Source organism: Carettochelys insculpta, chromosome 6 (assembly GCF_033958435.1).
Source record: "Carettochelys insculpta isolate YL-2023 chromosome 6, ASM3395843v1, whole genome shotgun sequence".
Taxonomy (NCBI): Eukaryota; Metazoa; Chordata; order Testudines; family Carettochelyidae; genus Carettochelys; species Carettochelys insculpta.
This window is the reverse complement of record NC_134142.1, coordinates 75,443,109-75,467,702: the sequence shown is the minus strand read 5'-3', so window position 1 is coordinate 75,467,702 and position 24,594 is coordinate 75,443,109. Positions and strand designations below refer to the sequence as shown.

Sequence of the window (24,594 nt, the reverse complement as noted above, 5' to 3'; positions counted from 1 at the left end):
CTGTGTATGATGCCTCAGAGTGGCTCTGTAACGGGGTTCAGGGATCACAGGCTCTGCACCCCATCCGCAGCCAGGAGTGACACTCACTTAACAGGTGGAAGAGAAGGTTTATTACGCAACAGGGATACAGCCTGGTACAGACTCAGCAGTAAAGCAACCAAAAGTGGTCTGTTACAGCTGCCTCTGGACTCGCCAATGGCTGAATCTGCCTTGTCTCATGGAGAAGCATTCACATCTGTAGATCTTTTCCAATCAGCTACCATGGCCTGGGTGGATCTACTACTTGATGATAATGGAGGCAGCAGGTGAAGTCTGGCTAAACTTGAGCATGCCTACATCCATGAATAAACAGGCTCATAGAAACTAGTTTCCCCAGCTGAATGCATGGACTTGCATCCACAAGCCAGTTATGTAGTGGTAGATGATGCCAATTAGAGAGCAAAACCATCAAAATACAGAACTGTCCTTTCTAATAAGGAGCATAAATACCTGGAGCTATCTGGTAGAAAGATGCATTTATCTTCTACATTTCAACTGCGCATAGCTAATTATTTGATGGTTTCAGCTAACCACGACTTCAGCAGTTACTTCAAACTTTCTCAACTAATTCCTCATCTTCCTGACAAGAGACCTATTTTCAAACCTATAGTCCAGGAAGGCCATGAAGTGCATCAAAATAGCATGGCAGATGCCATTATACTCTGCTGATACAGCAGCCAGAGCCTCAGCCACTACGTCAAGATCCTCATGGCTGCAGGCAGCAGGTGTCCCAACAGAACTCCACACAAAAGTGGAGGACTTACCATTTGACGCAACTAAGCTCTTTGCAACAAATACAGACAACATTGTATATTTCAGCAAAGACATATGAAATACAAATGCAGTCGGAATTGTTTGAGAGCAGGCAAATGCCACAGATCTCTGGGGGATGCCTTGTTCCTCTCCTGTATCCCTTTCCAACCGTTCTTTGATGGCCAGAATCCTCAGGAAGTTCAGGCAGTTGGAGCACAAATCATCCTCACAGCACCAACATGTCTTGAGTCACATCTGATTCCCCTAACCCTCAGAGCAAGGGTACTGTGCTTCACCCCAGACCATATACGCTACATCTGATGGCCTGGTTTTCTGTCTGGCTCCCATAGAACTCTCACTGTTACTCACAACAAATGACATTTGTGCTGCTATAGAGCACATGAGAAACACACAATACTTACTACTTCTTTGAGTGATTGCTCATGTACATTCCAATTTGGGTGTGTGCCCATGCATGCCCAGTTACCAGAAGATTTTTACCCAGAGGCGATAGCCCTAGGGTCGGTGCGGCGCCCCCTGGAGTGGCGCCCATATGACTGCCCATATATGCACCGCCAACCCTCCCCCCACTCAGTTCCTTCTTGCTGTGCTGTCTGTTGCTGGAGCTCCCTCATTGTTCAGTGTTTGCTGGTAGCCTTTATTGTTAAATTAGTTGATAATGAAAACAGTTGTAAATGATTCTTTCATCTGTAAATAGTTCCACTTAGCACTTAGTGAGCCGAGGTGGGACTTTAACCTGCCTCGGTGCCAAGAAATGCCTGGCTCCCCGGGGTTTAAAACCTGCTAAAAACGTGGCAAATGAATGCCCAAAAGTGACCCACATAGGTCTTGCCTGAGTTGCCTCTGTGAGGCCCACCTCCAGGAACACTACTCTGTTTGCAAGGCCTTCAAGCCTAGGACTTGGAAAGACAGAGCTCAATGGCTGAAGGTACTACTAATGGAATCAGCCTTGCGCCCGGACATTTCCCTAGTGGGAGCTCTGAGCACTGCATCGTTGGTGCCGTCGTAAAGCTTACGGCGCTGAAAGCAGGACTTGGCGCCTAGTGCCTCCCAGCACCATAAGAGCCAGTCCCCAGTGCCTCGCAAGACAGGGAGGTGGGACTGGGGTCGATCCCAAGAGAGGAGGAGGAGGCAATAGCAATCCTTGGGAGAGTCCTCCAGATTGCACTGTGACCAGGGTCATGAAGTGCAGGCATCGACTCCAGCGTGAGGTGGGAGCCTGCGCTCTCTCAGACTGCCCTTGATGCTGGAGGCCTTTAGCACAGTGCAAGGCCTCCTGCAAATCATGATGCCACTGCAGACGCTGCACTGGGAGCCTTCATCGCCCCAGATACAGGTGTCTGAACAGTCTCTAGGGGCCCTGGCATGGTTCCTGAAGCCAGTGAGGCCGCCACAAATGGTCGCCTCCCTTGGTGCCTCACAGCAGACAGTGCAGGGCATGCAGGGAACTGATAAGCTCCACGGGACCCTCAGCACCGCAGTGGTGGTTGGCATCAGAGTCCACATTGGAGTTGGACTCTGTTTTTACTCCAGCTCAGCTCGGAGCGGGAGTACCAGATCATCTCGACACCGCCCCGATCCCCTTGGAGGGGGAGTGGCAAATGCCCCCCTGAGGTGCCCCACAGTGGCCTTTCTGGATCCTGTGAGTGTTTCCTGAGGCATGGGGCGGGCTATGGGACTCTCGACTAGGGCGCTCGGCACTCCCCAGGTGCCGAGATCAGCACTGACTGCCTTGTTGAGAGCCCCTCCAAGAGAGCAGGCGGCGTCATCGGCACTGGCACCAATGATGGTGCCAGCACCAGTGCAGTCAGCACCGACCAAAACGTGGGCATCACCCCTGCAGGTACTGGAACCTGTGGTGTAGTGGGCGTTGGCACCGACAGAACTGGTGCCGTCCCAGGTGATGAGTGGCCCCATCATCACGGCACTGTGACATAGGCCACTAAGGGGCCCTTCACCCCAGGCACTGAGCATGGCACCACAAACCACGGTGCCAGGGAGTCAAATGGAGGTGCCTGACCCCCGGCACCGATGGGCTTGGAGGGCATGATGCCCTCGTCCTCATCCTCGCCAGATGAGGTGTTGGCTGGATCGTCTGCATCTGTGGTAACGGAGGATGGAGGAGCATACCAGCAGTTATCGAGAAGGGTGGCCCAGAGTCTGGGGGTGCAGGTGGAAGAGGTCAGGGACGAAATAGACCCTGTTACAAACATTCTCTCCATATCTGGACCTACAAGGGTGGCACTACCCATTATAAAGACAATTGCCAACACAGCAAAGACAGCGTGGCAGACACTGGCCTCAGCCTTATCCACGGCCAGAAAAAACGAGTGCCGGTATTTTGTCCCAGCCCAGGGCAATGAACATCTGTTTACCCACCCTCCCCCTGACTCCCTGATCGTGGGTGCTGTGAACAACAGGGCGAGGCAGGGAGTCCAGGGCACCTCCCCTAAAAACAAAGATGCCAAACACTTAGACCTGTATGGTAGGAAAGTTTATTCTACAGGTGGCCTCCAGTTGAGACTTGCTAACCAGCAAGCCGTGGCTAGCAGATATGTGTATAATATGGCCAGCTCCATGGACTGTTTCGCTGAGCTGCTCCCGCCAGAGACTAAGTCGGACTTTACGGTCCTGGTAGAGGAGCAGAAACTCATATCTAGAGCGGCACTACGGGCCATGCTATATGGAGCGGATGCAGCCACCAGAATCATGGTCTCGGGTATAGCCATGAGAAGGGGGGCATAGCTTCAGGTCTCGGGACTCCTGCAGGAAGTGCGGTAGTCCATACAGGACCTCCCCTTTGAGGGCCCCTCACTATTTTAAGAGAGAACTGATGAGTCTTCATAGTATGAAGGACTCCCGGACCACACTACGCTCACTGGCTCTCTATACACTGGTGACCTAGAGGAGGCACTTTACCCCAAGACCCCAGTTCAGACAGGTCCCACAACAGCAGTGGGATGGGAACAGGAGAAGTTGCTGCTGTAACAGGGGACATCAGGGCTGCCAGACACAGGAGCAGAGCCACCAGAAACCCACATCAGTGTCTAAATACGAGTTTTGATGGGGCAGTTGGGAGTGATACACTGGCCACCCCCACAGTTCCAGCTCAGTATTTATTTTCATCCCTCCTATCCCCATTCTACCACGCATGGTGCAGCATAACGTCGGACTAGTGGGTCCTCTGCACGGTAGAAAAGGGATATGCTAACCAATTTTCTTCCTGTCCCCCTTCTAATCTCCCTCCCTGTCCCTCTTCAGGGACCCCTCTCACGAGATGGTTCTCAGGCAGGAGGTAAAGGCCCTCCCACAAAAGGGGGCTATAGAGGAAGTTCCCCAGGAGTTCCAGGGTCAAGGGTTTTATTCCCATTATTTCCTAACTCCAAAAGCGCAAGGGGGGTTATGACCAATCTTCAATCTGCAAAACCCGAACAAATTTGTGAAAAAGGTAAAGTTTTTGGCATGATATCCCTGGGCCTAATTATCCCAATGCTGGAACGAGGGAACTGGTTTGCCACTCTCGACTTACAGGACACGTATTTCCATATAGCAGTCTATCCACCTCACAGAAGGTTCTTCCGGTTGTGCTAGGGAAGGACCATTACCAGTTCACAGTCGTTCTGTTTGGCCTTTCCTCAGCCCTGAGAGTCTTTACCAAATATATGTCAGTAGTGGCGGCCTTCCTGCGCAGGTAGGGGTTGCACCTCTTCCCCTACCCCTAGACCACTGGCTGATCTGAGATTGGTTGCAGTGACAGGTGGCGTGACACGCTCAGCTGATACAAGAGACATTCGACACACTAGGCCTCCTAGTGAGCGAGACAAAGTCTGTACCAGCCCCAACTCAGGTCATGGAGTTTGTGCGCACCCGACTAGATGCAGAGCAAGCCAGGGCCTTTCTGCCCCAGACCAGGGTCCAAGCCATGGCCTCTTGCATCCAAGGCCTGATCAGGTTCCCAACCACAATGGCCAGGGGATGCCTCAGACTGTTGGGCCACATGGCAGCATGCACATTCATAGTCCAGCATGCCAGGTTGTGAATGCACCCTTCCAGCTGTGGCTTGCTTTAATATACAGACTTGTCAGGGACAATATAAACAAGTTAGCGGCAGTCCACCCCCAAGAGTGTTAATGGCATTACACTGGTGGCTGGAGGCCCAGTTGGTCTGCATGGGAGTGCCCTTCAATCCCCTGCAACCCTCCCTCTCCCTGGTCACAGATGCCTCGGACCTCGGCTGGGGGGCACACTTGGGGGGACAGCCAGACTCAGGCCCTGTGGAGCAAGACCAACGCTCAACTCCACATAAAAGTGTGGGAGGTCAGAGCGGTTCAGCTGGTATGCAAAGTGTTTCAGAGCATACTGAAGGGGCAGCGTGTTGCTGTCAGCACAGAAAATACTACAGCAAGGTACTATATAAACAAACAAGCGGAAGCACACTTGTGCCCCCTGTGTCTCGAGGCTCTTGCGCTCTGGGACTTCCGCATCTCCTGAGGGTGTTTTACCTGCCTGGGGCTCACAACTCCCTACTGAACCATCTCAGCAGGTCCTTCATGGACCACGGGTGTGGTCACTACACACGAAAGTACTGAGTTCAATTCCCCAGAGGTGGGGACATCCCCAGGTAGACCTTTTCACCACTCATCTCAATGCAAAATGCAAGATTTTCTGCTCTTACCAGAACCGAAGCCCAGGCTCTTGGGCAGATGCCTTCAGCATTCGTTGGTCGGGACCCTTGTTTTACACCTTCCCACCAGTACCACTCATACACCGAACACTGCTGAAAATTCAGTCGGACCAAGCACCAGTTACCCTGGTGGCCCCAGCTTGGGCTCAGCAACACTGGTACTCAACCCTCTTGGAGATGTCTGTTCGCAACCCGGAGGTGCTTCTGCTACGCCTGGATCTGCTGACATAGGAGGAGGGGAGACTGCGGCACCCCACTCTCCAAGCGCTGCATCTCACAGCATGGAGGCTCAATGGCTAGGACTGGTCGAGCTGGCCTGCTCCAAGCCTGTCAGGAAAGTATTGTTTAACAGCAGGAAGGCCTCTATGAGGGAACATATGTAACCAAATGAAAGAGGTTTACCATATGGGCCACTCAAAGGGGGTTATCCCTGGGGGAGGCCCCCATACCTCGTATCCTAGACTACTTGCTGGCCCTAAGCCAGACAGGGCTGTCACTATCCTCCCTGAAAGTGCACTTGGCAGCTATTTTGGCGTTTCACCCAAGGCCTGGGATGTCATTGTTCTTCTCAGATCCAGTGGTGAAAAGGTTCATGAAGGGAATGGAAAGGGTCGAACCTCAGGTTCATGCCCCCCTGCCAACATGGGACCTTAATTTGGTATTGTCTAAGCTTATGGCTCCCCCATTTGAACCCCTCACCACCTGTTCCATGTTATTCATTAGTTACAAGACAGCATTCCTGGTGGGCAGGGCTGTCCTGCACTCCTTCTGGGACTCCAGCCGCGTCTCCTGCGCATTGGTTTGCATTCACCCAAATTGGAATGCACATGAGCAATCACTCGAAGAAGAAGAAGAGACAGTTACTTTATCTGTAACTGGTGTTCTTCAAGATGTGTTGCTCATGTCCATTCCAAAACCCTCCCGCCTTCCCCTCTGTCGGAGTAGCCAGCAAGAAGAAATTGAGCGGGTGGCGGGTCGGGTGGCGCATATATGGGCGGCCGTACGGGTGCCACTCCAGAGGCGCTGCACTGACCCTAGGGCTGCCGGCTAGGGCAAAAAGCTTCCAGCAATTGGGCATGTGCTGGCGCACACCCAAATTGGAATGGACATGAGCAACACATCTTGAAGCACACCAGTTACAGAACAGGTAAGTCTTTCTTTTCTCCAAGTCCAACTGCTTCTCATTGTGATGCTCTGAAAGGGGCATACAGCCCACAAAGCCCACTTCATATGAATCTTGACTGCAGCCTTGGTGGGACAGCCATTCGAGTTAATGGCCACGTGTTTCCTGGCCCTGATAATGCTGTTTTTAGTGGCAATAACATCAACTGGAAGGGTGAGTAAGATAACTACTTTGACCATCTCTCCACCATATACAACCTTCTGCAAACACAAAGTGGCATTACCACTGCATTCTACCTTTCTACTGAAAATCTGCTCTCAATTCCATGTCAATGAACCTACAATGCTACCTGGCTCCTACCCTAAACTGCACGCTTCCAATGTGGAAGCCAAACAGAACATTTTGGATGTCAGGAGTGCCATATCCTTCTATATAGAGAGGACACAATCATTTAGAAAATTATAAAATTTATTTTTACCCATTGCACGAAGATCAAAGGGATTGCCCCTGTCATCCCAACCTGTATTGTAACACACATCTACCTGCATAGTGTAATGCTATTCTACTTGAAACAAACCACTCCCAGTATTTCTGAAGGCACATTCTATGAGATCAGTAGCAACATCCATAGCTTTGCTAAATGGAGTGCTCTTACAGAACATATGTCCTGTAGGCATGTGGTCCTCTGACCACAGGCTCACATGACACATTATGCAATACACTCTCATACAGACAGTGATATGGCAATAACTAAGACAGTACTGACCACAGTAGATGCACTGAGTCAAAACCCACCATCCAAATAGGGGGTACTGCTGTACAGTCACCTACTGTGGAGCACCCACGGGGACAGCACTAGAAGAAGAAAGAGAAATTACTCACCTTGTGCAGTAAAGATGATTCTTGAGATGTGTGCCCCCATGGGTGCTCTACCTCCTGCTCACTTCTTCTCTAATTAGTGCAGTACTCATAGTTAAGGCATCAGTGAAGTAACTGAGGAGAGAGTGGGACTGTGTGTATTGTCCTTAGTGGTATGAACAGCAAGTGCTGGGTAAGCGTATGTGCAGCCCCACTCAGTATTGCTCAGGAGAAGTCTCTGTGCTGCAGTGCTGGGCAAGCCCAGCACCTACCTTGGAGCACCCATGCGGGGGACACATCTTGAAGAACCATAGTTACTGCATAAGGTGAGTAACTTCTTTGTATATAGCTCCTTTATGTTTAGAAGTTCAGTTTTCTCTTGACTGAACTCAAATACATGTGCGTTCATTTATTTCAGAATGCAGTAATTTCTTTGCTAACTGTGGTAGTCTGTTATGAGCTTGTAATGCTTATATGGCAAGCTATGTATTGTCTTCCTGTGTGCTTCCAGGTGCAAATCAAGTTACTGATGATTCTGAATCCCCAAATGGAATGGATCCCACCTCCCCAAAACCATTTTTTTCACTTAATGTCAGAATATTTGTGGTCTGCTGCTCTTGCTGCAAGTCTTCAGGGTATCAATTAGCAGCATATTTTTATGGTCTCATCTCTTGAATTTGTTCACATCTGCGCTATGCAAAACCTTGAATTTGGCATTTTGAAATGTCTGTGGTATGAGGCAGATTTTTTCAATGAGCCCTTTTACTTCAGTAGAAATTTATTGGTTGAAAGTGTGGATGTTATGATTCATCAGTCTTTAAGCTTTTATTTTTTTGGGTTTTGATATGTATTTGGTAAACACAATAAGTTGTATACATGAAATGGCTTTTAATGTTTAGAACCAACTGCTGGAACCAATGACGTAATTGAGGCATACGGTACTTTGCATCTTGGACCTCCTATGTTAACTGTTCCTATGTTAATTTTTCCTATCCCCTACACAGTTGGAAATATGATATTACTTAATGGTCTCTCAAAAATGTTAGCTGTGACTCCTGTGTCACATGCCAACTTAATTGCACTGAAAAGCACCCACTATTTATTTCCTTGGTATAAACATTGCTTAAAGAACAACTGCAACATATCCAGTATTGTTAAATTGAATTAGGTTTCCTTTCCAGCAATTCTGAATTCTTTTTTTGTCATTGATATTTGAATATCTTACTGTCCTTTACAATTTGACACTTACATGTTTATATGGTTTGCTGTGTATGTTGACATGAAACTCTCTACCTCAGTGTTTCTTTGTATGAAAGACATTAATGTATTGAAAATATTTTACAGCTTAGTGAAATAAGTGGAATACCCTTGGAACATATAGAATTTGCTAAGGTACGTAGCAGTATGTCTAAATTGTATATACTGATTTGGAAAGCATATCTCGTTATGTGTTTAGATGATTTAGTCACTAAATAATTGCTTCTTTCCAGGGCAGAGGCACATTTCCCTGTGATATTTCAGTACTAGAGATCCACCAGGACTTGGACTGGAATCCTAAAGTGTCTACACTGAATGTCTGGCCTCTTTACATCTGTGATGATGGCGCAGTAATATTTTATAGGTATATATTTTATTGTAGTTTAATGATCATTGGCAAATACTCTACCTATAAATAAGGTTCAGACTACCCAACATATGCCAGTAAAAGGTCATTCTGAAAATCCTGATTGTGTTTTGAAGAAATAATCCATAATGAGAGTTGAAAATAGAAAACAAAGCTTAATTTTGATTTTTGTTGAGGCATTTCAATTATAAATGTGTTAGTCTTTAGCTTCTGTTTTACTAATATGTTCTCAGTAAATATTTCCCACTGTAATGCTTACAAAATGTGAATTTTGGGAGCTGTGACACTGACTTCACTTTAGCCAGGATTTCACCCACTGTGTTTCATTATATAGTGTTTGCTTGTTTAAGAAGTTTTGACAGTGTTACTGAAAAGAATTTTCCTGAATAAATTAGATTTTCAGTAGAGTTGGAACATGGAACATCATCCCGTTCCTAACCTTTTTTATAAATTTCAGGTCAGTGGCTAGCAAAAGAAAATACGGGCATTGGATAATATGATGGACTTGTACAGTCTGAAGTAAAAGAGTAGATAGGAGTTGATGTGTCACTGTTGAGCAGCTGACTGGTTGGCATATTGTCAAAAGCTGATTCAGTGCTGTTTGGCTGAAGAGTAGAATGGCAACTGAATATGAGGAAGCTGTGTTGCCAGGCAGGGGTGGAAGGGGGCTCTCTCTTCGTGATCACGCTAACAAGTAGGACATCTTCATGTCATTTTCCTAATTGAGTCCTTTCATGGCTGACCAGTCCAATTCTGGACCCACAGGTCTTAGCACAGAAGGGGCAGATGTTGGTAGCTGTTGGAGGCCCGGGGCAGTTTTTGCCAGTCCTTTCTCCTTCTTCTCTTTTGTGCACCGTGTTGGGGACCGTTCATACAGCACCACCCCCTCACAGATTACTGCTATCCTCTAGGTGTGGTCCTGGACAAGATTTCCAAAGTGTTATGTTGCAAGAGATACTTAGGATTCTCCTGAGGCAGCGTTAATGATACTATTCCAGTGCCTTCAAATGAGGCTTGTTTGTTCTCCAGGTTTCATAAGCATGCAGTAGTGTTGGAATAACCACTGTGCAGTACTACATGGAGTTTTGTCTTGGTACAGATGTCCCAGTTGTTGAAGATCCTTTGTCTCAGACACGTAAAAGCAGGCACTGCCCAGCTCAGACAATGCTGGATTTCCGCATCAATGTCAACTTTCGCAGAAAGATGACTTCCATGCTACAGGAAATACTCCACATTTTCCAGCAGTTCCCCATTGACTTCAGTAGAGGGTACATGAGATTGTCCCATTGTCAAGGGTTGGTGGAGCACCTTGCTCTTTTATATGCTCAGTGTGAGGCCGAGATTGTCATATGCTTTGGCAGAGGTACTTAAGATGGTCTGAAGGGCACCATGAGAGAGAGCAGCAAGCATGTTGTCATCCACATACTGGAGCTCCATAGTCGAGGATGTGGAGGTCTTGCTTTTAGTCTTCAGTCTCCTGAGGATAAAAAATGTCCTATTCATTCCATAGACAATCTTCACACCTTCTGGAAGCTTGCCATCAATGAGTTGCGAAGCATCATGGCAATGAAAATGCAGAGCAGCACTGGGGCAATGATGCAGCCTTGTTTGAGTCCAATTTTGACCTTAAAAGGGATTGCTTTGGGATCTGTTGTTGCTCAGTACTGTGGCAGTCATGTTGTGAAGCAGCCTCAAGATACTAATGAATTTTTGGAGCAACCAATCTTTGAGAGGATGGTCCACAGGGTGCTATGATTGACTGAGTTGAATGCTTTGGTCAGATAGATGAAACTCATATATAAAACTTGGTTTGTGCACAACTTCTTTTTGCAGTTGCCTGGTGTTGAAGATTGTGTCCATTGTTCCACAGAATGGTTGGAAGCTACACTGCGATTCAGGAAGAATTTCTTCTGAGAGTGGCAGGAGTCGGTTTGCAAGGATTCAGGATAAGATTTTCCCCGCCATTGCCAAGAGAAAGTTGCTGCGATAGTTTCCACTGTCCAGTTTGTTGCCTTTTTTGAAGACACTGACAATCGGTGTGTCTCTGAACTGTCGTGGCATCTTCTCGCTATCCCAGATCTTGAGAATCAAGAGGTGGAGCTGTTTACGGAGATGTGGCCTGCCTTCTTTGAAGACCTCAATGGGGATTCCGTCTAGTTCAGTTGCTTGTTCTTCATCACTTTGGCAGATTGGACCTCATTCAGAGTAGGAAGTGTTGAAAGATCTTCCCTAACGGGTTGTTGAAGGATTTGGTCAAGAAATTCTAGGACCATGATAGAGAGGCAGTTCAAGAGCTCCTAAAATTGCTCTCTCCAGCAAGAAGCAATGTCTTCATTGTCTTTCAAGGGTTGGCCTCCGTCCTTTCATCTCAGGGGATTGATTCCATGGTTTCTTGGTCTATAAACAGCTTTGGTGGCATTGAAGAATCCTCTTGCATTGTTGATGTCTGCAACATGTTAGCATTCTCTTGCCTTTTCAGTCCACCACTGTTTTTTTTAGAGTCTTTCTTTCACACTGAACTTCTGTCTTGGCCTTGGCATGCACTTCTTTTTTTCGTTGTGCAATTGATGTCATTTCCTGGGCCCTAAAGGCTTTTCTTTTCCCTCAATCAGGTGTTCAGTTTCCACATGGTTCTCATTAAACCGCTCCTGATGCTTCATGGACTGGTTTCTCCACAAGCTCCAATGATGGCATTTTTTTCAATGGACATCAGTGTTCTTCCACATCTTCAGCTTGTACTGTTGGCACCTTCCTTTGGAGTGCTTTCTTGAGGTTACTTCGTCCGATGGGGTACTTCAGTCCTTGTGTGTTGATCTTTCATCAGATCAGCTTCCTCTGAGTTCTCTTTTTTGTGACAATCCTAGTAGCCATCGTGGATCGAATAAGACAGTGATTGGTCCAGCAGTCATAAGCGCTAGTCATTGCATATGTGAGAAGGACATCATGCCAGTCCAGAGCATGACTGATGACAGTCCAAGAAGTGCCAGTGCTTTGATCAAGGATGTTGCCAGGAGGGTTGGTGGGTGTGGTGGTGGTGGGTTGTTTTTTTGTGTGTGTGTGTGTGTGTGTGTGTGTGTGTGTGTGTGTGTGTGTACAAGAGTGTGTTTGTGATGATCAGCTCATGTTCCTCACTTGTCTTAAGGAGGGATATTCCATTGGAGTCGCTCTTGCTGACTCCTTTCACAATGGTAGTCTGCCAGAAGTCTGCATCTCTTCCAAGCCTCGCATTGAAATTCCCCAGGAAGGTAATCTTGTCTTCTTTGGGAATGTCTTTCAAGACTGTCCAGTTGGATGCAGAACTTCTCTATCACATCATCTTTGGCATCTAGAGTTGGTGCGTACGTACCCATGATAGTTGCCTGTTGATTTTTGACAAGCTTCAAGCAGAGAATCATGAGATGTTCATTAATGCTAACAGGGACTTCAGATAGGTTCTTTGTCAGTTCAGTTCTCGATGGCAAATCCAACTCCATGAATTTTGTTTTTCTTCCTTTGGGGTTCCTTTCCAGAAAAAGGATGTACTCTCCACCTTCTTCGCTTAGCTGTGTTTCTGGTCTATGCGCTTCTGCAAGCGTAGCTATCTTGATGTTGAATCATCTCAGCCTGCAGGTGATGATTGCTGTGTGTCTTTTGGGTGGCCTGCTGTCTGGGTTGTCCATTAGAGTCAGAATACTCCATGTTCCAAAGTTTACCTTTCGATTGTCGACTTCATAGAAGTGAACCCATTGGATGTGGTTATCCAGGCAAGGTGGTTGACATGGGATGTTTAGAGCACTTTTTCTCGCCCCCCCCCCCCAATCTCTCCATGCGAGATGAACAGAACACATCCTAAATAGGGCTACTCAGTCATGGATGCAGCTGCGAGACTGTTCTACCCTGTCAGTCCTTGGAACTAAGCAACTGGTACATACATCCATTGCTTATGTGCTGGTCCATGATTAAAAGCTTCCAGATTTCACTATCCTGCTCCAGTTTCCATAGGGATTAATCTTAGGAGAGTAGTATGCAGAGGAAGATGCCTATGTGTGACTTCTTTCAGTATTGGGGGGGACTGTTGCACTGCAGCCATCACATGATCTTAACAGATGGAAGGCCCAGTGACATGGAATCCATGACCATTGAGTCTCTGTCTGCTTCAGCCTTCATCCTCCTTCACAACCATCACAGCCTTTGTTATCCTCCACCTGTTCTCCTATTGAGAACTTATAGAATATTCCTTGTCTGGACCCTCCCCCTTGACTTTGCCACCGTGGGTGACCCTGCCAGGAGTACTGAGACTTGCTACAGCATCACTCTTAGATTCATTGGAACATGCAAGCCCACTCACTCACAAGGTGACAGTCCAGAGAGCAGAGGAAGGGGTCTAATGAAGAGTGAAAAGGCAGTGTGGGGCGTGATGAAGGGGCATTGGGAAGCTAACCAGGAAAACTAGCTTAGTAAGGCTTGTTCTGTATCGGTGTTTCTCAGTCAGAGATACGTGTACCCTTGTGGGTATGTTGAGGCCTTCCAAGGGGTACAGCAGCACATCTAAGTATTTGCCTAGTTTCACAACAGGCAACATGGAAAAACTCAAGTAAAATCAGTACAGTCTAAAAGCTCATTCAGCTAGTGACTTGTGTGTGCTGCTTCATAAGCCTTATGCTGAAACGTAATGTGAGTACAATATTTCTATTCCAGTTCTTTTATTTGATAATGAGAGGGTAGAAAGTCAGCAAGTTTTCAGTAGTAGTCTTCTGTGATAATTCTTCATGTTTTTTAAGTAAGTAGTTTTTCAGTGAGGTATAACTTGGTGGTATGCAAAACAAATCTGACTCCTGAAAATGGTGCAATAATTGGAAAGGTCGAACGGCACTTCTTTCAAGTCCACAGATTACCTTAGAACTGTGTTTTTCAACCAGTGGCCCATGTACCCTTCGTGGTACGCAGCAGTCTGGGGGTACACATTTTGGAAAAGAGATGCTTTATTTTTAAAAAAAAGTTGAGAAACACTGTTCTGTCCTACAGAGTTAATATAAGTCAGCTTACAATGACCTGTCAATGACTACACTGCAGCCTTGCTTCCGCCTATGTAAGTTCCCTACCACAGGTTAAGCCTTTCTCATCCTGCATGCTCAGAACCTGACCAGTGCCAAATGAAAGAATTTGCTAGCCCACGGGAGGTCAGTATTATCTAGCACATTTCCAACACTTCCAGGCTATGTCTACACTAGAGCACCTGTCGACAGAAGTTACTGTTGACAGGGTAATCTCAACAGAACCTCTGTCAGCAGATTGCATCTACACACAACTTGCTCTGTCACCAGAGAACTGCCAGACTGCACTGCCCTCAGGTGCCAAAAAGCAGAGTGACAGCTCTGCAAAGAGGGCTGCCAGGCAACCGGAAGTCCTCTCTGCCGACAGAAGTGTCTACGCTGCACTTTTGTGAACAGTACTCTGTACAGAGATTGTTATGCCTCAAATTTTTGAGGGATAATACTGTCAAGGAAAATGCAGGGTTCTGTCGAGACTGTCAACAGAATGCTTTAAATGTGTAGACGCTCCCTGAGTTATGTCAACAGAAGGCCTGTTCTGTCCAGAAAACTCTGTAGTGTAGACCCAGCCCCACTGCTTACTGCGCTCTTAGAAGACATTTAGAGGTAAATTAGAGCTAAATAACAGCACAGAACACTGAGAGCCATGACTGATTGCTGGAAACAAACTTAAAGGGGCCACAGGAAACTTAGCCACACCCGTAAGTTGTTGTCCGGCTAACTAAAATCCTGCTGGATGAGCATGTTCTGGATTGGAGAGGTTCAGCTTGTATACTAACATAATTTTGCCTCCGTGAGAGGTGAAGGGCTTATGTCAGGGCAGTAAGGGCAGCAGTCTCTCTCTAGAGCAACACAACAGCTGGATTTCATGTGGCTCTCTCTGCTAAAGGCAAGAAGTGCCAGGTGGCTTCCCCCATCTCTCTGAGTGAGAAGGGAAGAAGCCCAGTTGGCGATGGGCTCTCAGCAAGGAGGTGCATGAGCTAAGAGCCTGGGTGCACTGCCCCTCATTAGTTAATAGAAGTGCTGTTGCTGAGGATGCGTACCACTAACAGGAGGAAGATAGTGTGGGTATCAGCCACTGGAAGGCATGTAAGGCAGTCTAACATGGGTTGCCTTAAGCATGTCTGCACTCCAATCTTCCTGTGTAAAATTTCTGAGTGCCAGAGTGCTCTGATCACTGCAGCTGTTCTTCCGCATTGTAAAATGGACATTGAAACAAAAAAGTTTTTTTAATTCACGTTTGTCCCCGTTAGTAGATGTAGAACCACGGCTTGACTTGAAAGTTCAGATATCTTGGCAAATTATATTCTTATCTTCCCGCCTCAATTTATTACCTAAGTGGTTTTTGTTTTTTTTTTGTAGCCAATATGGCAACATTTTGGAGAAAAAAGCTTCTTTGGTTCTTTCTCTTGTTTCCTTATATTGGGTCTGTTATGTGTAATTCTGTGTGTCTCAGAAAACATAAAAGGCTTTGCACAGAGGATACTCAATGAATGAATGTGAAAAAGCTTGGAGGGAAGGATTGCGTTTTTTGCAATACCTAATGATATACAGTATGAAAAGTCTAGCAAGTTCTTTGAGCTAATGAGACACCCGGTTTGTATAACTTCATAATTTTACTACAGCTGATTTTAAATTACCAATTTCTTCTTCTTTTAGGGATAAAACTGAAGAATTAATTGAATTGACAGATGAACAGAGAAACGAACTAATGAAAAAAGAAAGCAGCAGACTTCAAAAAACTGGACACCGTATAACCTACTCCCCTCGTAAAGAAAAAGCACTAAAAATTTATTTGGACGGCGCCCCAAATAAAGAGTTGACTCAAGACTGACATTTACTATAGCATTTTCCTTTGGGAATTTTTTTGTTTTAAACGATTAAAAAAAAAATGTTCACTACTACTGTGTAGTGCCATTATGGCAGGACACTCATTAGGTGTAAAGCAATGACACCAGCACTGATTGGGCTTTAGTTTACCAATCAGAAACTCAGTGCCCAGTTGGGCCACTGCTTGACTTTGAATCATGTTGTGCACTATAGTCAAATGTACTGTAAAGCTAAATGGATGTGCAAATAAATATTGAATGGAAAAAAAAATGGAGAGAGGGAGGCAAATGAGTGCAAATTATTGAAGACAGTGTGCACAGAGAAGCTAGTAAAACTAGCATCAAACAGGATACTCATAGCTTAATAATAAAAGCTGTGCAAAGGCCATGAATGAATTTTTTTTGTTTGTTTGTTTCAGTGATACACACATTACCTCATTGAAGGCTGGGAAGTAAATGTAACACATCGGCTTTTGGAAAGCAGCAAAAATGAGGTGAAGATGTAATGGATTTTTCAAAAGCCAGCTGTAAAAGTTCTGTAAAGTTTTAGAAGAATCCTTGGACTATTCTTCCTTAAAATATAGTCTAAAAAAGGTACTTTTTAGAAAGATACCATGAGGTCTTGGCTCATTTTGCTTAAGTGTTGTAAGGTAACTCTTTAGTTTATGGAAGCAGAAGAGCAATTTTACTATATTGCATTCAATGTGTAAATAAAATCTTCCCTGTACAGTTAGCAGAACTACAGTTCAGCTACTTACCGTGGTATTTCTTTTCACATATCTATATTCGTTATGTACATTTGAAACTATAGCTAGTTATTTAAATTTGTATTCATTTTAGCTGTGTTTACACTGTCCCTCCCTTTCAGAAGAGGCCTGCAAATGTGGCCGATTGGAAATGCAAATGAGACTGGTATTTAAATATCTCATGCCTCATTTGCATGCTCCCATGGGATCTCGCTTCCAGAAGAGCTGTTTTTGAAAGCCAAAATAGTCATGTAGACAGGGTTCATTTGAAAGGAAACTCCGCTTTTGAAAGCACCCTTCTGGGGAAAAAAATTAGAAAGAAGAGTGCTTTTGAAAGCAGGCTTTCCTTTCAAATGAACTCTGTCTATGTGGCTGTTTCGGCTTTTGAAAGCAGCTCAGCCAGAAGTGAGATTCCTTGGGAGTATGCAAATGAGGTATGAGATATTTAAATTTGCCCCTTATTTGCATTTCCAATCAGCCGAATTTGAATGCCGCTTCCAAAAAGAAGGAGCAGTGCAGATGTAGCTTTTATGTTTGTCAATGCTGGGTATGGCAATGCTAGGATTGCATTTTCCTTTGTTAATAAGTGTTTTTTGTGTTTTTTGTTCTGTTACTTATTTTTGTACATCTTTTTGAAGACATAAGTTTGCATCTTTTAGTCTCATTGCAAGTCAGTTTAATTTTTCCTAGAGTTGTTTCATAGTTATTTGTTTAAATATTTGGACACCCTCTTAACACCTCACAGTATAAACTTGCTGGTAGTTTGGATTGTGGTGCAGACTGAATCAGTCAAAGTGATTTCATTGCAAAGCCTGGAAACAACAAGTTTTTGCTTTGCTACATAAAGATCAGTTCAGAACAAAAACAATGTATAATTAGAAATATCTAATTTATAACAACCAATAAAAGATTTTGGTAAATTTTTTTCATGCCTCGTGCTGTTTACAGCAGTGAACATGCCAATAAAACATTTGTTCATTCAGTTGTGTTATATAAATCATTAAACTTATGTAGATTTTTTTTTAAACCTGGAAAAAAAATTAGAGTGGTTCCATGTTAATCTGTACATTCGCTTTTTTCAAAGCTAGTCTCTGAATTTCAAGGTACAAATACATAGTACACCCATCCCTTGTTTAATGAGTACTTTACTTATGAGTACTTGCTAATATGAGGAACATAAATACCTACCTTTATTCACTATATGAGTGAACTTCCCCTGCTTATATGAGTGGTGTCCCTGGCCGGGGGGCAGGGAGACCCACAGCCCTGTGGCTGGCTCAGCTCCTGCTGTGGTGTCCCTGGCTGGGGGTGGGGAGATGCGGAGCTGGAGCCTTCTCCCTCCCTTCCCTCAGACATGCAGCTGTCTGACAGCCCTTAGGCTGGGGGAAGAGAGGAAGAAGGCTCTTAGCCTAGTTCCCTCCCCTGTAATGGCAGGAATGTGAAACTGACCAGCCATGAGCTGATCAGTTTGGTGCCCAGCTCCTGCCAAACTGGGAGCCAGGAAACCGACCAGCCCTGGTGGTTCCTAGCTCTACTCCCCTTGCAGGAAAATTCGAGTTATGCAAGTGTTGCAGGAACAACCCCTGAGTAACTCCAGGGTTTACTTTATTAGGCCCACCGCACAGACCTCACCCTCAGACAAGTTTTAACTTTTCCCCACAGTCCCAAACTTCCTCCAGCCTTAAACCCGCCCAGCAGCCCCAAACCTCCTCCAGCCTTAGAGCCTGCCCAAGCAGTCACAAACTGCCACCAGCTTTAGAGCCCCTTTCCCCCACAGCCCCAAACCACCCCCAGCATTAGACTCTCCCTGCAGCCCCAAACTTCACCCAGTCTTAGACACCCCACCCCTGCTTCTATCAACAGCTCCAGCCTTTGACACTCCTCGTCCCGCATCCTCTTCACTGGGGCTGCTAGGCTGGGTGGCTCCCCCAGCCCTCCTGCTCCCAGCAATTAACTCCAGTGTTAAGGTTTCAGAGCCTAGGCATAAGGTAATTGCTATCCCTAGTGATAGAGAGCGCTGCCATCTCCAGCAGTTATTGCTATTGATATCTGCCTGGGACAGCAGTGTTAAAAAACTGCAAATGGCTTCCTTAACAGCCACATGCAGCTGGGAACTGCCTGGCTGGCAACCTTTAACAAATCTAATGGGACCCATGTTTGGGTCCTGACCGATAGGCTGGGAATCCCTGTTCTGCATACATATACTACATCCTATTTTTGGTGCCAAACTCTTCAAATACATCAGAAAACTGCCTAAACTCAACTGGTTTATGTCAAGTTACAAGCCCTTGGAACGAACTGGAGACTTCTACATGTATTTCAATGGGAATTTAGTGTCACTCTTATGAGTTTTTGCCTGTGAGCAGAAATTTGGGATCCTATTATGCTCATATAGCGAGGGATGAGTGTATAAAGGAGAGTGTTTATACAGAGTATTCTGGTCTAATGTATTTATGAAGATGTATTACCGAGTAACTTACTTTCTGGAAATGAATTCTTTCCCCACTGCAGAATTTCAGGTTGCAACTCTTTTTTTTCTCCAGTCTGCAAATACCAGAGGCAGCACAGACTTGCTGCATGAGCTGCGGAGTTAGACTATTTCTTTCCACCTCCAATCACAGGTGAGTACTTACGAAGATGTGTAGGAATGCTACGGCCTCAGATCTGTCCAGTGGCACAAAGCAGACAAATTCAGTAGAACAGTATTCCCCCAAGGGATTCATCCTGTGGAGTGGAAAATACCTTTGTGGCATAGAGCCATCACCATCCCCAGTTTAGGTGACATGGGTGCAAGAAGAAAAGGAGCATTGTGGGACTTAGCATTCTGACATCTCAGGTTGCTGGGATGACTTTTTTTATAGTGCATCAGCTATATACATACGTAGACTCTTGGGGGTATATTGACACTAGTTAAATACCTGTGGCTGGCATGTTTCAGCTGATTAAGGCCACAGGGCTGTAAAACTGTTTTGGGCTCAAGTGGAGCCTGAGGTCTGGAACCCCACAAAAGAGGAGAGTCCCAGAGACAACCCACATGCCTACTTAGCAGTTCTGCAGCCCCACAGCTGGAGCACCACAAGCCCAAGTCAGTTGACATGAGCCAGGTGCAGGTGTTCGGTTGCAGTATAGACCTGCAGTATAGAGCCTGTCACAGAAGCACTGAAGAACATGGGGTTGGGAGACTAGGACAGCAGTTGTTCCAATAAAGTTAAATTGGTATTTTTAAATTATTAATCTTGACCTTTATATTGGGACATAGTTGCTAAGGGAAAACTAGGAATGAGAGAAAGAAAAGGGATAAAATAATATCAAGATTTTAGTTAACTAGTTCTTTGGGCAGGGAAATGTGAAATATGACTGTTTGGAGCATCTTCATGCTGGGAGGATTCTTCAGAGGAAAGTTGAAGCTTGGGAGTGCTTACTTATGACTGCAAGACCGCTTTAGTGATTTCCTTTTCGGTGACTGATGCCATTTTGTTACAGGGTACTGCAGTAGAGAATGTTGAATGGGTTCTGATGTTTGTGGGAGCAATATTCCAGCAACAGCGTTGGTGCAGGAAAACCAGAATTTAGGTTTAGAATCTTTTAGACCTGGAAGAAAATGGTTGATGTTTTCCTGCATGTTAATTCAGTTCTTTTCATTCACCATCTGCTATGTTCTCTTCTTGGTGTGATTTCACATTCCCTGAGAATTCAACAATAGCTTACAGTGTATATATTGGAGAACTTCACCTTTCTGGACTATTGAGCGAGACTCATGCTTCCTAAAATTAGAGATTTTTTGTAGACTCTTCACTGGAAAGAATAGGAAACAGGAAACACACATTTATGGAAAGGAAATAGGGGTTGGTTACCTTTTTTGATCTAAATGGGCCATCAGCACTGAGGATGCATCCCTTCCAGTTTTATGGGAGAGGTATATCTCCATGTGTTGTTGTGTGCAGCAAATGGTGTGTCCCAGTTATTAAATTTATTAGCCTCTAAATATTTACGAGCCTACAACAGTGCACTGTTCCCATGAGAAGTTTTATTAGGGGATTAGAGATTTATTGCTTTATAAAACTCAGGCAGCATTGTGTTTTGAGTTGTTTTAGTTCTGCAGGAAACTACATTGAGGAACAGTATTCAGAACAAAAAGCAGTCAAGTAGTACTTTAAAGACTAGCAAAATAATTTATTAGGTGAGCTTTCGTGGGACAGACCCACTTCTTCAGACCATAGCCAGACCAGAACCTATGGTCTGAAGAAGTGGGTCTGTCCCACGAAAGCTCACCTAATAAACTATTTTGCTAGTCTTTAAAGTGCTACTTGACTGCTTTTTGTTTTGATAGTGTATAGACTAGCACGGCTTCCTCTCTGTTAGTATTCAGAACAGTCAAGTACTGAATACTTCTTTCTCGTCTTTCTGTCCACCAACACAAACCCAGGAACAAATTGCACTAATTTCCACCTTTTTGTTGTAATAAATATTGGAAAATTCCCAGGAAAAATAAAAACTGAACCTGGAAAGGCTAACGTGTCCTCGTGTAAAGCACTCCTGAGAGTTGCTAGTATGTTTTTGTCAGTATGTTCATGTATTCAGAATTATTTTAATCATCCTTATATAGGCTGAATTCGTCATCTGCCAGGAGAACCTTTACTACTTTGCATAGTAACAGAGAGAGAGCTGTGCTAGTCTAAATACTATCAAAACAAAAAAGGCTACTGGACTGCAGGTTGGCTTAAAAGGATGCGTACAAGAAATGGAAACATGGACAGTTGACTAAGAAGGAGTATAAACATATGGCTGGACAATGCTGGGGAGTAATCAGGAAAGCAAAAGCACAAGTAGAACTGCAGCTGGCAAGGGATGTGCAGAGTAACACGAAGGGTTTCTACAAGTGTATTAAAAATAAACGGGTTATCAGAGAAGATGTGGGGTGTTACTGGGTGAGGGAGGTAACCTAGTGACAGATGATGTAGGAAAAGCTGAAGTACTCAATGCTTTTTTTTGCCTCGGCCTTCATAGACAAAGTGAACTCTCACGTGACGGTCCTAGACAATACATTATGGGAAGGTGGAGGGCAGCCATCTGTGGGGAAGGAACAAGTTCTGAGCTATCTAGAAAAACTAGATGTACACAAATTCATGGGTCTGGATTTAATGCACCCAAGGATACGTAGGCAATTGGCAGAGGTCATTGGTGAATCTTTCACCATTATCTTTGAAGACTCCTGGAGAGCGAGAGAGAGATCAGATAACTGGAAAAAGGCAAATGTAGTGCCCATCTTTAAAAAAGGAAAGAGAGAGTCCAGGGAACTATAGGCCAGTCAGCCTTAGCTCAATCCCGGGGAAAATAATGGAGGGAATCCTCAAGGAATCCAGTTTGGAGCACTTGGAAGAGGGGAAAGTGATCAAAAGTAGTCAACATGGAGTCACCCCAGGGGGAAGTCCTGCCTGACCAATCTGATTAGCTTCTATGACTAGGTAACAGGCTCTGTGGACATGGGGAAGTCAGTGGATGTGATACACCTTGACTTCAGCAAAGCTTTTGATACGGGCTCCCACAACATTCTTGTCCATAAATTAAGGAATTATGGATTGGATCCTTGGACTATAAAGTGGATAGAAAGCTGGCTTGATGGCCAGGCCTAACAGGTAGTGGTCATTGGCTCAATATCTGGATGGTAGTCGGTTTCAAGCAGAGTGCTGCAAGGCTCGGTTGTGGGGTGGAACGGGGGTTGTTATTCAACATCTTTATTAATGACCTGGATGAGGGCCTGGATTGCACCCTTAGCAAGTTTGCAGATGACACAAAACTAGGTGGAGAGATAGATATGATGGAGGGTAGAAAGAGAATCCAGAATGACCTGGACAGTTTCATAGCCTTTTTGTCCCTTAGAGAATATCATAAATTCTCTGATGTTCCACAAAAATCCATGTCCATTTTTTTCATCCTTCTCATGGTTTGATCTAAAGTGGCTACTGCTTTCTTCTAACAATAACCTCAATCACATTGATGTGGAGGGGGAACCCTCTTGACTGTTGTACATATTTATATGAGCCAAATATGGCTTTTTGAAGGCCTTTTTTTCCCTCATTCATCTGTAATGTGCTATATGAACTGTAATTCCTGCACCACCCCGAATGTAAAATCTGAACGTGCTTTTTTTTCTGGAGTATACAGTCTACCTATTTCTTATACAACCTGTAGCTTAGAGACCAATGCCAAGTACTACATGTGAACACCGCATACTGCACCAGTATTGCTGTGATTGTAAGAAAGGGTAATACTTCAACAGGCCCTTCTCTACTCCTATAATATGTGATACATCTACTATAAACTATTTTGCTAGTCTTTAAAGTGCTACTTGACTGCTTTTTGTTTTGATAGTGTGTAGACTAGCACGGCTTCCTCTCTGTTACTATTATACTTAAAGGACTTCTTCCAGGAGCATGGTGGAGCTGGGCTTTTTATAATAGGCAATTACATCAGATTAGAGCAGTTTATGAAGTATAGGCAGATATGTTAGGGAAGGGAAGAAATTAGTCTTGCAGGTAAGAACAATCCTCCGGTACAGTAAATCTGAAATGTACTTATGAACAGCTTGATGTGGCATCCTCATGGAAAGTAAGAGTGAGGTAGAGCTGGTTTCAACAGAAACAGGTGCAAGCTTCATCTGCAGAGTACCTATCACCTATGTGCATTTGTCCCAATTCTGTTTTGTTTTACAAACTATGTTACAGGGTTTCTTTATTGTACTTTTCAAAATTCCAAACCAATGAAAGAAATACTGGAATGTGGATGAGCTAGGAATCCATGTCTTCCTCCCCTCCCCCCCCATGCTTCAAATAATTGAACAAAAGCCATATTTATTGCAACTTCACTGTGATTATGTATTGTAAAAAGAAACACACACATGGTTGAAGACCAGGACCTCCAAAATAACCTAAACCAAGAGGCAGGTTCTTCCTCACTCTGGAACACTAACAATTCCAAACATATGTAAAGAAAATTCAATGCTTAAAAATTTCACCTTATGGTAACCAATAATTTAAATGAGATGATGCACAAAACATTAACACTGTGACACATTATACTTCTTTCCTCTTAACAAATCAGTAAGTTCATTTTGGCACCCACTCAGGACAGAGTAGCTACTCCAAGAAAAACTGATGGTTTGGCCCCTACTTGCCTTTTCTCATTTAGCTTAGTCCAATCTTCTGCATTGATTTAAAAAAAATCTGTCTGCAGGTTTTGGGGAAGAGCTAGAAAGAACCCTTTCACAATATTATTTATTGCACTTCTATCCAGCAGTATGTGTGTTCAGGATTTATACAAGCAAAATACTACACCCATCTAGAAATTTAATTTGTATCATGTCAGTGACCAATCTATTTAATTTAAATCTCATCTCCAAAGAGCAGATCATGAGCCAAGTCCGGCTCACTTAAATATGTCTTTTCAGAAATATTTCCTTCCAGCTTTTCCAATTCCTTCCTCACTGCCTGAATAATGCTGCTGTCTTCATAATCACCCAGTACATCTCTGGGTATCAAACCAAGAAATGGCATTTCATCCATCAGCAAAGGCTCTTCCTTTTCATTACTGCTGGTTTCATTAAATGACAGTTCGCATGTAGACACAGAGCTGTGACTGTTGAGAAACAAACATCTTGCCATTAGTTTGAGACCGGTCACTGTTTCAGTTCTTTAATAGCAAACTACCTTCACATGCACACCCCTCCTGGCTAACATGGAAGAACAAGACTTCCAATTCCATTCCCCTGAATTGGTAAGACACCTGATTATAGCAAGTGATTCACAGCTCACATTGAAGACTGAATTTTTAAAGAAATCTGTGAGGCGGAGTTATGAGTCTTGCTGTAAAATGTTGGGGCACGGGGAA

The 24,594-nt window shown here is 44.7% G+C and overlaps 2 protein-coding genes across 6 annotated transcripts in view; one reads left to right on the top strand and one right to left on the bottom strand.

Moving 5' to 3' along the window:
- The window catches only part of USP47 (ubiquitin specific peptidase 47), a 129,043-nt gene extending 112,103 nt beyond the window's left edge, over nt 1-16,940 (top strand). For 2 of the 4 annotated variants that reach the window (XM_074997377.1, XM_074997374.1), the window contains 3 exons: nt 8,823-8,870; nt 8,969-9,099; nt 15,792-16,940. In XM_074997377.1, the coding sequence (XP_074853478.1) occupies nt 8,823-8,870; nt 8,969-9,099; nt 15,792-15,966 (354 nt within the window). In that variant the 3' untranslated portion in view covers nt 15,967-16,940. The remainder of the gene's footprint in view (nt 1-8,822; nt 8,871-8,968; nt 9,100-15,791) is intronic. The other 2 variants (XM_074997375.1, XM_074997378.1) reach the window with 1 other exon arrangement.
- A 6,617-nt stretch (nt 16,941-23,557) lies between these two features.
- DKK3 (dickkopf Wnt signaling pathway inhibitor 3) overlaps nt 23,558-24,594 on the bottom strand; it is a 105,924-nt gene continuing 104,887 nt past the window's right edge. For both annotated transcript variants that reach the window (XM_074998912.1, XM_074998913.1), the window contains one exon: nt 23,558-24,342. In XM_074998912.1, the coding sequence (XP_074855013.1) occupies nt 24,090-24,342 (253 nt within the window). In that variant the 3' untranslated portion in view covers nt 23,558-24,089. The remainder of the gene's footprint in view (nt 24,343-24,594) is intronic.